Source organism: Fusarium oxysporum, chromosome 4 (genome assembly GCF_000149955.1).
Source record: "Fusarium oxysporum f. sp. lycopersici 4287 chromosome 4, whole genome shotgun sequence".
Lineage (NCBI taxonomy): Eukaryota > Fungi > Ascomycota > Sordariomycetes > Hypocreales > Nectriaceae > Fusarium > Fusarium oxysporum.
The window spans coordinates 3,403,468-3,417,225 of record NC_030989.1 but is presented as its reverse complement, the minus strand read 5'-3'; the positions used below and the strand labels follow the sequence as shown (position 1 = coordinate 3,417,225).

At 47.6% G+C, this 13,758-nt stretch overlaps 6 protein-coding genes across 6 annotated transcripts; 4 read left to right on the top strand and 2 right to left on the bottom strand.

Annotated features, from left to right (window-relative positions):
* Positions 1 to 302: 302 nt before the first annotated feature.
* FOXG_18735 (uncharacterized protein) lies at positions 303 to 1,702 on the top strand (the record flags this gene model as incomplete). Its single annotated transcript, XM_018398870.1, has 9 exons — positions 303 to 353; positions 401 to 430; positions 482 to 572; positions 626 to 667; positions 717 to 871; positions 924 to 961; positions 1,009 to 1,146; positions 1,192 to 1,611; positions 1,663 to 1,702. 9 exons carry the CDS (start codon positions 303 to 305, stop codon positions 1,700 to 1,702), a joined length of 1,005 nt encoding a protein of 334 aa, XP_018238606.1.
* A 336-nt stretch (positions 1,703 to 2,038) lies between these two features.
* On the top strand, positions 2,039 to 3,007 carry FOXG_04095 (uncharacterized protein; the record flags this gene model as incomplete). The annotated part of the gene is made up of 2 exons (XM_018381986.1): positions 2,039 to 2,077; positions 2,123 to 3,007. 2 exons carry the CDS (start codon positions 2,039 to 2,041, stop codon positions 3,005 to 3,007), a joined length of 924 nt encoding a protein of 307 aa, XP_018238605.1.
* Positions 3,008 to 5,188: 2,181 nt separating this feature from the next.
* Positions 5,189 to 10,049, top strand: FOXG_04094 (uncharacterized protein). The gene is made up of 3 exons (XM_018381985.1): positions 5,189 to 5,784; positions 5,833 to 6,364; positions 6,414 to 10,049. The coding sequence occupies exons 1-3, from the start codon at positions 5,398 to 5,400 to the stop codon at positions 9,920 to 9,922; spliced, it is 4,428 nt and encodes a 1,475-aa protein (XP_018238604.1). The 5' UTR covers positions 5,189 to 5,397; the 3' UTR covers positions 9,923 to 10,049.
* On the bottom strand, positions 9,974 to 11,051 carry FOXG_18734 (uncharacterized protein). Its single transcript, XM_018398869.1, has 2 exons — positions 10,892 to 11,051; positions 9,974 to 10,813 (listed from the first exon to the last, which is right to left on the bottom strand). Exon 2 carries the CDS (start codon positions 10,732 to 10,734, stop codon positions 10,375 to 10,377), a length of 360 nt encoding a protein of 119 aa, XP_018238603.1. The 5' UTR covers positions 10,735 to 10,813; positions 10,892 to 11,051; the 3' UTR covers positions 9,974 to 10,374.
* Positions 11,052 to 11,651: 600 nt separating this feature from the next.
* Positions 11,652 to 13,136, top strand: FOXG_04093 (uncharacterized protein). The gene is made up of 5 exons (XM_018381984.1): positions 11,652 to 11,931; positions 11,985 to 12,005; positions 12,057 to 12,188; positions 12,239 to 12,386; positions 12,432 to 13,136. Exons 1-5 carry the CDS (start codon positions 11,838 to 11,840, stop codon positions 12,931 to 12,933), a joined length of 897 nt encoding a protein of 298 aa, XP_018238602.1. The 5' UTR covers positions 11,652 to 11,837; the 3' UTR covers positions 12,934 to 13,136.
* Positions 12,688 to 13,737, bottom strand: FOXG_04092 (uncharacterized protein). The gene is made up of 3 exons (XM_018381983.1): positions 13,533 to 13,737; positions 13,287 to 13,475; positions 12,688 to 13,237 (listed from the first exon to the last, which is right to left on the bottom strand). The coding sequence occupies exons 1-3, from the start codon at positions 13,548 to 13,550 to the stop codon at positions 13,094 to 13,096; spliced, it is 351 nt and encodes a 116-aa protein (XP_018238601.1). The 5' UTR covers positions 13,551 to 13,737; the 3' UTR covers positions 12,688 to 13,093.
* Positions 13,738 to 13,758: the final 21 nt, after the last annotated feature.

Here is a 13,758-nt window from a genome sequence, read left to right as displayed (position 1 = left end):
CTGCTGTAATGGGAATGGGAATTGTTCAACCCTAATTTGCGCGCTTGCGGCGTAGTATGACGCGTCAACAACACAAATATGATTTAAATAGGGATATCAGAATTCTCTGAAGGATCATTGGTTTGGAAATTGTCATATGTCTTTCCGATGGGCCGACGAAACAGCGGGTAAATCCGTGTTAGGAAGTCAAGTAACATGCAGTTTGCCGAGGACAGGGGACGACCAACATATAAAGTGGTCAAAGATCCTGATATGATTCTTGACAAAGTCCACAAAACAAACCCCCTCTTCTGTTCTTCGATATGGCTCAACCGCAACAAGTCGATCCGGCAGCCATCGTTCCCGACAATACGGTAAGCGTAGATCACCTGAACACGGAGGCGTACCTGACTATCGCTAGATTGAAGATACTGACTCCTCCCTTGGTGAGGTTTGTCTCTGGCGATTCAACTATGTTCTCACTTAGACTCACCCTTTGTAGGATCTCCAGTCCTCTACCGCAAGCGTCTCAAGCTCAATCCTGAATTATCGCCGCGAGAACGGAAGGACCTATCATGCCTACAAAGATGGAAGTAAGACTCCAGAATCTCAAAGTTGAAACTCAGATGCTAACTACCCAAACAAGAACATGCTTTGCCAAATGATGAGGCTGAAAATGAGAGACTTGGTACGATAGTCAACTTCAAAGAGGGGGTCACAGATGCTGATCACCAAAGACCTTCAACATAACCTGTTTCTCCTCACCTTTGATGATAAGCTCGGCCTAGCCCCGCCAAACAAACCTGATGTCAAGGTCAAGCATGTTCTAGATATCGGGACAGGTACTGGCATCTGGGCTATCGATTATGCGGATGAGCACCCTGAAGCTCAGGTAATTATGTCCTCTCAAGCCGACTGACAGTCAGCTAACGCAGTCTCTTCAGGTCACTGGGGTTGATCTGTCGCCAATTCAACCAGACTTGTATGGCGGGGTATGAAACTGAGAGAGCATTTTGCTAATGAGTATAGCGTCCCGCCGAACGTGAACTTTGTTATCGATGATATCGAAGATGAATGGACTTATAGCCAACCATTTGACTATATCCATAGTCGTGTCATGACATCTTGCATCGCAGACTGGGGCGACTATCTGACCAAGTGTTTCAGGTAAGAATCGGTTAGGATATTCAGGTTCCACGCTTACATGTCCAGCAACCTTGTCCCTGGTGGCTATCTCGAAATCCAAGAAGTTGACATAAACATCAAATCCGATGACGGAAGCCTCAGCCCAGATAACATCATGCTCAAGTCTCTGGCCCTGTTGAATGAAGCGTCTGTCATGTTTGGCCGACCATACCTGGATATCCTATCTCTCGTGGACATCATGAAAAACGTCGGCTTTAAAGATGTTGTTGCTGAGAAGTTCAAGTGGCCCATCAACTCTTGGCCCCGAGATAAGAAGGCCAAGTTGCTTGGAAGTTGGTGCTATACTAATATGGCTTGCGGTCTTGAGGCCTTCACTATGGCACCGTTGACTCGTGCTCACGGATGGACACATGAGGAAGTCAATCTCTGGCTGGTCCATCAACGGAAGGCGATGGCTGATAGGAATACTCATGCTTATTGGCCGCTGTAAGTTAATTTTACACCATCATTAAGAGGACATATCTGACTAGAGGCTAGCTATTCTATCTATGGAAGGAAACCATATAAGGAGGACTGATCGATGTTGCTGGCTATTGCTAAGCCTACAGGCTGGCCCAGCTTCTAATATCAAATAAGGGTGTTAAAATAAAATGGTCTAAAGGTTTACTAGCATGTACTGAACTCACCTAAGTCTTTTGGTCATTTAGGATAGAGATCCTCAGTTTTTCTTGCCTCCCCTAGGCTGGATAGAATGGTTTCCATCAACTGTATAAGTCGGCTTTAGCCAGGTAGTGTTAGCGCTGGGCGGAATTCCGCCTGGTGGGGCTGCAATGGGGATAAAGTCAACCAAATCGAGACATTCTCATCCATAGAAACATTCACTTACACACATCAATCTCACTAAACCCATACAATGTCCGCCACCCAACTTACAAAAGTTGCCATCTTTGGCGTAAGAAACCCACGTTATGAATACTTCATCCACTAACACAGCTAGGCCTCTGGCAACTTCGGCACCCCCATCACTGTCGCTCTCACCAAAGCGGGCTTCAACATTACCATCATCACCCGAAATGAATCCAAGTCCACATTTCCGGATGGCATCCCTGCAATCAGAATAGACTATACTCTAGATGCACTCACCCAAGCGCTGTCTGGTCAAGACGCGGTTGTATGCGTTGTCGGTCCAGCAGGCATCACTCTGCAAGCCACGATGATTGACGCTGCTCTCGCCGCTGGTGTCAAACGCTTCATCGTTGACGACTACGGCTGGGGCCCTGAGTTCAGAAGTTACCCTGAATTTGAAGGAGTGCGCGTCCAACGAACTGTTGGTGTCGATCGCGCAAAAGAACATGCTGCTGCGAACCCCAACTTCACTTGGACCAGTATCGCGACTGGCAATCCCATTGACTGGGCGCTAAAGCGGTTCCCTACCATGGGGTTCGACATCAAAAATCGCACTGCAATCATCTATGATAGGGGCGAAGAGTACTTCACTGGAACCACTCTTGAAGGCATAGGTCAGTCGGTAGTTGGAGTCCTTCAGCACCCAGAAGAAACAGCGAATCACCACGTCAAAGTGCTCTCCATCAAAACATGTCAAAACGAGCTACTGGAAGCTTTTCAGGAGGGAACAGGAAGTGAATGGGATGTCCAGAGACGAACAAGCCGTGAGCTTATAGATGGAGCGCGAAAGAAGCGTGACAATGGCGAAGGTGGTTGGATCCTTGACTTAGCTGTCGCTCAGTTGTATGAGGCAGCTGAGGGAGGGAAAGCTCGCTGTATTGTTGCGCCGTCGTGGGAAGAGTCGGATTCTGGGTTACTTGGGGTTACTAAAGAAACACCTAAAAGCATTATCGCTTCCGTTCTGGGCGGTATTTGATCGATAGTTGTATGTTCTAGAACATCACTATTACATTTATTATTGACCATAAATATAACTCTGAATTCACTTTACCAATTCATCTCTGAGAAGCAGATCACTCCCGCTAGCTGCCTGTTTATGCCCCGCCAAGGTCACCCTAAAGTCCCACATATCTTTAGAAGAGTTTTAGGGCACAACCACCAAAATACCCCGCGAAATCCCATCTGCTTGCGCAGCTACTGTGTCTTTCCCATTAGAAACATTGCAAGTTCATTCGATTACAAGCACAGAACACCCTTCACTAGGGCCCAGTCGCTGCTCTACTCTCATATCACGACTGAATTAAAGACTTCATATAAGATCAGTAAGAACCACGTCCTCTTAATTACCTTCATAGAGTAGATGCTAGCAAATAATTCAGGGTGTCCAGCTTGAGAGAAGACACATAAATGGCAGGTACGACCAGTAACTGCAATCCAATCTGTTTGCCAGAGGATGGTACAGATAAAAGCAAGGCCTAAGCAAGATATTTATGGCTAATCCATGTATTAAGAGAGTTAAAAATAATTTTAAGAACTATTAAATAAGAACATTTTATTTTCTAAGGCTATATAAGCTACCTCTATATTAAAGCTTTCGCCAGCGGGTAACCGCTGGCCTATGGTCACATTGAAACGATACAGAGAAGATGTAGGTGTTCTTCCCCCCTAAGTTCCAGCGTTCGAGCACTCACTAACATCTCTATAGTAGCATGGCCCCTGCACTAAGGATGACACATGTAATCAAAGAGACGCGAACCATTTTTTTAAAATCATTTTTATAACTTTTCGGTATTAATTATCACTGAATCAAAGACACTGGAGTGTCTCGCCTAAAGAGATTTCGCCAGAATCCTAAGTGCGCGGTCGCGTAATAAAGATAATGGCTGCCTGGGGTGGCTTATACCATGCCGCGTACCGAAGCGTGTACCCCGGTGTTTATGAACCTGTAGTCTGTCGCCCCAAAGGCTCAAGAAACTTATATGTTATGATATTTCAGTTTAATATATTCTTACATTAAGTTACAGTAGGCTCATAGGACGGAATTGCGTGCCATGTCCTGATAGTTCTAAGTAATGATTCTTAGCACATTGGTTAAAGCAAAGGCTCGATCTTAGACTACAAGCAATGCTGGTACTAAGCATGTTCGCGGAACGATGTTTTAATATGTTTATCACATTGACCTTCTTGCTTTAATAAAATACCTTGACCCTTTATTGTTTTTCATATAATATGCAATCATGCCTTTAACAGTCTTTTCGCCTATCGATCATTACTTAAACCTATTAAAAATCCTGTCTTTGAACTCTGTTGCTATTGAGTGCTAAATGGAGCAGACGCATAGATGTGCAAGCTCAAAGACGGTTCTTAATAGCAGTGTTTTCGCTCTTGAAACGGCTCCTTGATGTTGGGTCGACGACATATAGTTACATGGCGTATGAGGAAACCCTGGAGATCAATGAAGGGCTTGTTTCACTGTAGCTAGAAAGTCGAGTTGAAGTACAGTAAGAGTGCGACACGGGACGGGCCGCCAGGAGGGTTACGGTGGAATCTTGAATCCGTTTTGGGATGGCTTCACAGCCTTATGCAGTGACCTGGTCCTGAAGACAGGCTTGGTGGTTCTGATGCGATCGCTCTCTCACTTTAAAGACAAGGCTGAAAGAGCGAGCATCGTAAACGAAACCAATGACGTATAACAGATCGCTGCCTAGCAAAAAGTGTAAAGATCAACCATTTCTATTACTCACCCAGACAACAAAACAGTCACAAATGATGGTCACGTTGCAAAATAAGCCCCCAATGCGAGTGGATTGCGGGGAGAATTACAAGACATACGGTGAAACCATTCAATGAGCAAGTGTCTCAGGCTGAACGCCTCCCGTTTGATGACGAGGGTTTAACGACGCATCGAGGCTGACGTTCGTTGACTATTATTTTATGTACTTGGAATCTTTGTAATTGGCATTTCAAGTCCTGAAAATGCCGTCTTCCGAACTCTCAGTCGATAGCCAAGAAATAGCCCCAGAATTGCGACAACACAGCCTAAAGATCGCCCTACCACGCAGCTCAGCCTTACCAACAGAGGCATGGTATAATATGCACCGTAAGCAGCAAATGCAACCAGATCCTCCTTTCATTTTCGAACCCTTACAGGGATTATTGTTCGGACTTTTTTGATACCTCAGTTTTTGATCATTCGTTTTGGCCCCCGCTGAGTTGGTTACGAGTCATAGCGTGAAGGCTTCCATCTCAGCCTGATTTCTGAAACGCCAACCGTCTTTTATATTTACCTCTCTTCTGCGCCATAACTTCTTTCATTCTAGTCTCTTTTTTATTTGTAAAGATCGTCTGCAGGACCGTCAAGGCATCATGGCGGTCCGCAAAGACAAAGACACAGCGGAAGCACAGTTTGCGCAAATCCTCGACGATGCTAGCAAGCTGTACTCCTCCGACTCCAAGGACAAACTCGGCGATTTTCTTAACCCGCCTATAAACAACGTCACAGACCTGATCAAACAAGTCGACAAGCAGAATGATCAGTTTACTAAATTCCGCGAAAAGCGGCAGTCGATCTTTAGCGCTATGGCGGCATGCCTTACTCCCGTTGAAGTCATCGGTGAGATCGTGAGCGGCGCTGCGGCAGACTCATTTGCGCCGGCGGAGGGAATCTTTGGCGCTGTTGCGTATCTCATTGGAGCAGCGAGAGATGTTTCTTCGGCGTACGATACCATCGTTGAGTTATTTGAACATTTGAAGGTGAGTGATATTGAGCAACCCCGCTTGAGGCTTTACTGACAATTGTAGGACTTTACATCACGACTGGACGTGTACGTTCAGTATAAAATGGGCAATGCACTGCGAAACAAGGTCGTCAATATTCTCGCGCAACTCTTTGAAGTGTTTGTCTTAGCTGCCAAGGAGGTTCGTCGCGGTCGCTTCAAGGCATACTTCCGTACAGTATTCGGCAAAGGGACACCCGTGCAAGAAGCGCTCGATAAGCTCAAGGCTCTTAACATTGGTGAAGAGAGGCAGGTTCTTGCAGATACTTATGGAGGTGTCAACAAGCTTAATCTCACGACGGAGAATATGCAGAGCAAGCTTGAGGAGATGAACGAGACTATGATGCAGATGAGATCTGAAGGCCGTGAGCGTACTATCGCGGCGCATCAGGATAAACTCAAAGAGATCCTGGACCCTTCTCCGTTTCCTGAGGACTTCTTTGCTATGTTTAACAAGTCACGCGCGGAATCGACCGGAGATTGGATCCTTACAGATGGTGGATTTAACGCTTGGCTCGATAGGAAGACCAACTTCCTCTGGATTACAGGTGCAGCGGGTATGTTTCACCAGTCTTAATACTTAGACATTTACTAACATCGTCACAGGAACTGGAAAGTCGTATTTGACCACTAGACTCGTGTCTTGGGGCACAGAGCATATCCCGCGTCTTGCGTACTTCTACTTCAGAGACAACAATCCCGAGACTCGTTCAGTTCTCCAAGCTCTCCGCGATCTCGCCTACCAACTAAGCGAGAGCGATCCCTTTTACGCCAAGCAGCTTCTCAAGAATCTTCGTAGCATTGATGAGATCCGCACCATCCCCAGTGCTTATCGAAAACTCTTCGTACAACCGTTCCAGCAAGAAGAGCAACAGAAGGCGATTTACATCTTCCTCGATGGTATCGATGAGGCGGATTCTGCTGAAGTCGAGGAACTACTCCAGCAAATGGGCTCAGATGATGAGTCTGACAAGAGACCGAAGCATGTCACCCTTCAAGTTGCTCTTATTGGAAGGACGTACATGACTGAGGCTGTTACGTATACCCTTGATCCAGGAAACCGAGGAACTCAAGTCATCACAACACTTCACGTCACACCTGACCGCAACGCGGAGGATGTCAAGTTATACATCGAGAACAGTGTCTGGCACCTTCGCAACCTGAGCCGCACACCTCCAGACTTTAGACAAAAGATCATTGACGCCATGATCAAACAAGCCGATGGTCTCTTCATTCTCGCAAAGTTTATGCTGGAAGACATCAGTCGCAAGCGGCACCCTCAGAGCATCCTTACCAGTCTGCAGTCATATCCCAAGGAGATCAACGGTATTATTGGACAAACACTCAAGAACCTTTCCGAGACACTGTACGAAGACCAGACGAGAGACTTAAATGAAATGCTCCAGTGGGTCGCATGCGCAGAAGAGGTTCTATCGCTCGAGCAATTAGAAGCAGTCCTCATCATGCGCTTCGGAGATCCTCCCTTCCATCTTGAAGAAACCCTGCGTGGTCAATACGCATGTTTCTTTGAACTCGAGCGCGAAGACGGTTTAACAACTGACGATCTCATTCGAGAGCATGAGAAGCAACAACGCATTAAGAACGGCGATCTAGGCTCAGGCAGACGTTCAAGCTCAGCAAGTCGTCCGGGATCAGGACGAAGTGGAAGTCCCAAGAGCCCAACAGTCTTCGGTCGAAGTCCCGACCTTGGTCGAAACCTATCTCCTTTACGTCGCACGAGTCCGATACAGGCTTTGGGCCCTGGACGAGGAAGTCCCGGCCGCGGCGTGAGTCCAGCTGCCAATTCTGATCTCTTTGATCCGATGAGTGAGATGGACTTTCGATCGAGCAAGACGAACACGTGGATTACTTTCTTCCACTCTTCCGTCAAGGAGTTTTTCAGTACTCAAAACTCTTCAAAGCTTGGTGCTGGTATCGGCTTTGATCCCCTCATTTCGCGCATTCACATCCTGAGGACCTGTCTGTCCATCTTTACTAACAAGGCTGCCTTTGAGAAATATCGTCTCAGTGCTAGTGGTCGAGAGTCTATGAAACAGTATGCTGCGTGGTACTGGCAGGAGCATTTAGCTGTTCTCGATCCCAAGACAGTACCTGCACCTGAGAAGAAAGAGCTTGGAGAGTATGTGCACAAGATGCTCACTGATGAGAACACCATCCTTGACTGGACTCTCATGTATGAGAAGAATGATGAGGGTCTTGACGTCCTTACAGATGCAAACATGAAAGGTCTGAAACGATGGATGGGCGATCCCGATGTCCAATCCTCTCTCAGTCCTGAAGCTCGAGAATGGGCAAGCAAGGGTGTCAAAGAATCCCCCGGTATCTTCAAGCCCATCGGAGACCTCTACGCTCGAGCGTGGCTCTCAGAAGACTTCAAGAAGTACATACCCACCCTCTTCTGCTTCAAGATCGTACAATCCATCGCTTTCATGCAAGAAGGCTACTCCTGGTCCGACTGCAATACCCACTGGACTGAGATCCCTGTTGAAAACCGAATCGTCAAAGCAGCAGAATGGGCAAAGATCCCAGAGAGTGCACACTGGCACCGTCGATTCGGAAGCACATACCTTACGAATGACATGCACAACAAGGCGCTGGGACATTACGACAAGGCTCTCGCTCTCGACAATAACAGTGTTGAAACGCGCGGTCGTATCGCATACTGTCTTTCGCGTGACGGTCGCTTCAAAGAGGCTCTAGAACAAACTCTCAAGTGTGAAGCAATTGAAGAAGAGAGTATCGCCAGTGGCAAGCTCGACGAGCAGGCTTTAAAGAGCTGCAAATGGCGTCTGTACAAGGATCACATCCTCATCGCCAATTGCTACGAAGAACTCCACAAAGTCGACCAAGCACTCGAGTACTTCCTCAAGGCAATGAAGAGCGCTAAAGTCGTCGGTCTAGATCGCAAAGAATGCAAGGAATATTTCGAGCCTGAACTCGGATATCTGGAGCTTGTTGCTACTGAGAATCGCCACGAAACTGTTATTCAGTTCCTCAAACAACTCTCAGAACAAGTCACTGACGCAGAACACAAGCGTACAAGACTCGTTGATTTTTTGCTCGAGTTCCATAACAAACCTCTTGTCATAGACTGGATCCCCAAAGCAGCTAGCAAAGTCGGTGAAACAGACTTCATTTACGAGTCTCTGCTCTTCACGATTGAGGTCGCAACCGCAACTCGCGATCCCCTCAAGGCGCTGTATCTTCGTCTCGCACTTGGTGCAACGTACACGTATAGTCGCGATATCGATTCTGCGCTGGATCTGTTTGAGAGTATAACGCAACTTGGATACCGTCCTCGCGGTAACGTTCCCACGAGACAGGCTTATGCTCTTGCATTCCAGAAACTTGCTTCCCTGTACAAAGAACGTATCCTTCACGCTGGGTTGAGGACGCCGGAAGCAGACACTTGGCTTGAAGACCTCGAGAAGATCAAGCAGAAGCAGAGTCGACACCAGAACCATGACATGCCGATTGAGATGGTTGGTTCAGATGTCAATATCGCAGCCATCTACATGATCCTCTTCAATCGTCTTCTCGGTCGAAGTTCTTCAACAGACCGCGATCTTCGGCAACTCATCAACGATAGTCTTGACATCCTCTCTGACGATGATGTCCAAAACGACGAATACGCCCTGGATAACCTCCTCGGCCTCTTCATCGCCGCCGACGACATCGAAAACGCTCTTGCCCTTAGCCAATCCATGCGCAAAGTCGATCCCAAGGTCTTCACCTCTACTCCAGAAGACTCACCCGTCCTTTCACGCATCGAGCCCAAACTCCCCGAGATTCAAACAATGCGCCAAAACTGCGCTCAATGTCTAGATCTAATCCCTCCTTCAGATGAGTACTACATCTGTGAGTACTGCATGGAGACGTATGACGCAAAGTGCATGGCTGTTATTAAGAGCGAGGGGAATAAGACGAGCGATCATAGGGATGATTTGATTTGTAGGAGTGATCATCAGTGGTTTACTGTGCCCCCGTTGGGAAGAGTGTTGCACAGGGGAGAGATATTGTTGGCTAATGGAAAGGTGGCGAGTTTCAATGAGTGGAAGGCTGTGTTGGAGCAGAAATGGGGGAGGAATAAGTAGATAGAATGAACATGAATACTCAAGTATGAGAAATGAAGCATCAGTGGAGTTGGCCAGCATTTAGATGAAATGATACTGCAAAGATTTGTTTAGTTATCATACAAAAATACATAAACTTCTCTTCGCAATAAATACTCTCACAAGCCCAATGGCATTAGTATTTCCGAGGCCTGTTCCTGTCTTCCATCCTTTCGAAATGCTCCAGAACAGCTTCCGGTGTCGGCATAGAATCCTTGGTACGGCATGCGTTGCCTTGTTTGATGTAGGCTGTCCTGAAGGACTACCATACTCCATCACCATCTTCGTCACGGAATTCCGGCGGTGACGGAATCACTCCTACATGTTCGCCTAAGCACAAAGAGATCTTCTCCACGCTCATATCTTTTGCTTCTAAAAGTGCGTGAAAGGAAGGAATATGTATACCAAGCTCGAGGGGCCCGAATTTCCATGCTTCATAAGCCGGGGAAGCACCAAGAACAAAGTATACAAGGCCCAAGGCCTCGCATTTGAAATGAAGGATAGTGAGGCGCATCCCCTATCAGCTCAAAGACTTTGTTTCCATTTCTCTCTCCAATGTGCCCAATCCTCTGATTACGTCCATGAAGATGGTTACTGTTGGCGGTATGGCGCCATGGAGGATAAGGGGGGATGACGACACCCGGGGGAATGAAAGTGGCGAGGGCATCAATGGGGGAGAGCTCGCCCTCAAGGCGGTCGGTCTCTTCTTGAGAGTAACGTGTTTGGCGTTCTTCTGGTTCCTTATGGGCGGGTTCAGGGGAATCCTTCATCTCGACAGATTGAGTCTCTGCCATGATGATGACGAAGACGACGGCGTGATACGAGTCGAGTTACGGTGCTGCAACAGCGAAATTTGATGAGTGCGGTGATGGGCTATTTGTACCGGAGTTGAACTTGTCAAGTTGCAAACACTTATGCCGTTTCGTGGTCGAGGATTGGTCTGATTCATACCGACTTTCTGAGCTCTGGTTAGATAGGCCATTGGCAAACAGCATGAGCGAGATGAGAAGATCACTGCATCTACCCGTTGACCGAGTGCCACATCTTCCTCATCGGTTTCAGCTCCAAAAACAAATACCGCTTATGCATAAAGTCACTCATGGAAAGCCTTGTAATACTGTTGGGATTCACGGAGGGGTCTGTCTGTCATTATAGGTCGATATCGACTAGGCACATCCGGTCACGGCGGACGCCAACTCTCAAGCCAAAGTCAATTCCTCGCATTATGTTGTATGTGTTAGAATATTAAAGTCACGTTCGTGGGCAAGCGAAGAGTTGGTGATAGCATGTAATCGCCCTGTTCGCCATACCGTGCAGGTGGTGTCCTATGGGCAACATGCTATTCGTTTTTTTTTCCTGAATGGCATACGGGTTACTCGTATTCAAGCCACAAGAATCTATCCGTAATTATTCATGTCGGCCTCAAAAACAAACAAGATATGGGCCGTGGTTAGAACAATGCGTGGTATCCGTAGCCTCAAACGTGCGCCGAGGTTGAAGTTGACTTGGGCCGTGGTATGCCGACTCAGTAACACCCGACGGGTTGGAACTTAAAAGCGGCATAAATTTAGTTCAATTCTGAAATGAATTGTAGCTATCCGTTGACTTAGCACTCCTCATTGGATTCGTAATTAAAATAAGGAGGCACCCGTGGCTGTTTCAACGGACTGGTCCTGGTGCCCAAGCATTTGCGGAGTACTCCATAGCCCGCGTCCAGCAGCCAACCACTGTAGTTACACTTACACTACAGCGACATCGGCGCACGTGTAAATTACAACAGCTCCCCGTCTGTACCAAAAGTGACGAAATCCATCCCGTCCCACGCCCAAAAAAAAAAGTTCCCATTCCCGTCAACACCCACATCGCCTGCAGACCATAACCGGGCAGGACAGCAATCATGGCGTCGACAACACAAACAGGCGAAAAGAAGAAGCAGCCCAGTCCCTTGCGATCCATCATCGCTGGATCGACTGCCGGCGCCATCGAGATTGGTATGCTCACACGACATGACTCTGAAGATGTAGCTAACCAAGCTGTCATATAGCTATTACCTACCCCGCCGAGTGTATGTTTACTCACCCTTCGGGTCGATACGGACAATACTGATTTGGTGTAGTTGCAAAGACAAGGTCGCAGTTGAACAGACGGTTAGCTGAAGGACAGAAGCTCCCTTGGCCGCCGTTCGGCAAGCAGTGGTATGCTGGATGCACCACTCTCATCATTGGCAACGCAGCTAAGGCTGGAATCCGTATGCTGCTTCCCGAGTTTACGTACGTAGCATTGACTAACAATGGCTAGGATTCGTTGCTTTTGATCAGTACAAGGCGCTTCTAGTCGACGAGAATGGCAACCTCTCTGGACCTCGTACCGTCATTGCTGGCTTCGGTGCTGGAGTCACAGAGTCATTGCTTGCTGTGACTCCCACCGAGAGTATCAAGACCACTCTGTAAGTTAACTTCTTCCCCCGCAGGGCCCAAGCTTACAATCGCAGTATCGACGACCGCAAGTCCGCTAAGCCTCGAATGCGCGGCTTCCTCCACGCCGTCCCCATCATCGCCCGCGAACGTGGTCTCCGAGGTTTCTTCCAAGGATTCGTCCCCACGACCGCTCGACAAGCTGCCAACAGCGCAACACGCTTCACCGCCTATAATTTCTTCAAGCAAATGGCCGAGTCATACACAGCACCTGGCGAGAAGCTCGGTGCTGTTGGAACTTTTGCAATTGGTGGTTTGGCTGGTTTGATCACTGTATATGTGACACAGCCACTTGATACTATCAAGACACGCATGCAGAGTATCGAGGCGAAAAAGACATATGGCAACAGCTTCAAGTGCGCGACGACTATCTTCAAGCAGGAGGGTGTTTTGACGTTCTGGAGTGGTGCGCTGCCACGTTTGGCGAGGTTGGTAGTTTCGGGAGGATTGGTGTTTACTGCTTATGAGCAGATCCAAGTGTGGTTTAACAAGATAGATCCGGATGAGAAGTACATCTAGACAGGGCTGAGCGATCTAGAAGGCGTTGGATATGGGCACATGAGCAAATACGGGGAATCGCTTTTGATACAATGTACAAGTACAATACATATACACGGAAGATGCCAGTATCCTTCTTTGGGATCTTTTCCATGCATTAAGTCGTTTTCTCGTCCATCAATTACTGAAACCGAATCATTCCTGTTAATCGCTTGCCCAATCTCTCCAACCACGATCTATTCGGCGCCTCGTCAATTTCCCTCACTAGATCCGCAAAATATGTCGGTTGACTCTTTGGCTCGAGTAATCTGCCCTTGAGCTTGAACTGCACAAATATTAGCACCGAATTGTGTTCGCTGTATTGTCGTACGTACTCGATCGTTATATCGGTCTTGGAGAAGGAATTGAAGCGCCCGCGCCTTGAGAAGCTCCTCGCGCTCCATAGAGGGCTTATAGTTTTGGAATCGCCCGGTTACGGCTTTGCCTAGGACATCTTGGAGTTGGTGATCGGGACGAAGGGCTTGCTTTGGCCAGCGCGCAAAGACGTCGGAGTAGATTTTTTGCTGCAAAGAAAAAGTCAATACTAAGCCCTTCCTCTTCTAGAGCATGCAGTCACTTACAGATAATGAGCGCGACATTGTGAATTGTCAAGATGTCGTTACTAGGACTGGACCTCTCTGCAGCAGAATATCTCGACGTCAACCATCGAGAAATTCCATAAAACAGTGTGCCCGTCACAGTGTTGATCTCTTTTGAAACTGTAATCGAAACGCATATGATTGGGTCAGGCTTAATTTGCCTCAGGCTGCCACGAGACCCTTGAAATGGAATGCCTCATCCATTCTT

Excerpts from the sequence above, each read along its gene's own strand:
- FOXG_04094 (XM_018381985.1), top strand. The coding sequence starts at position 5,398 with ATGGCGGTCCGCAAAGACAAAGACACAGCGGAAGCACAGTTTGCGCAA. Across the intron at positions 5,785-5,832 it reads AGTTATTTGAACATTTGAAG|GACTTTACATCACGACTGGA; the intron begins GTGAGTGATATT and ends TGACAATTGTAG. Across the intron at positions 6,365-6,413 it reads CTGGATTACAGGTGCAGCGG|GAACTGGAAAGTCGTATTTG; the intron begins GTATGTTTCACC and ends ACATCGTCACAG.
- FOXG_18734 (XM_018398869.1), bottom strand. The coding sequence starts at position 10,734 with ATGGCAGAGACTCAATCTGTCGAGATGAAGGATTCCCCTGAACCCGCC.
- FOXG_04093 (XM_018381984.1), top strand. The coding sequence starts at position 11,838 with ATGGCGTCGACAACACAAACAGGCGAAAAGAAGAAGCAGCCCAGTCCC. Across the intron at positions 12,189-12,238 it reads CGCAGCTAAGGCTGGAATCC|GATTCGTTGCTTTTGATCAG; the intron begins GTATGCTGCTTC and ends AACAATGGCTAG. Across the intron at positions 12,387-12,431 it reads GAGAGTATCAAGACCACTCT|TATCGACGACCGCAAGTCCG; the intron begins GTAAGTTAACTT and ends TTACAATCGCAG.
- FOXG_04092 (XM_018381983.1), bottom strand. Across the intron at positions 13,238-13,286 it reads AAGACCGATATAACGATCGA|TTCAAGCTCAAGGGCAGATT; the intron begins GTACGTACGACA and ends ATATTTGTGCAG.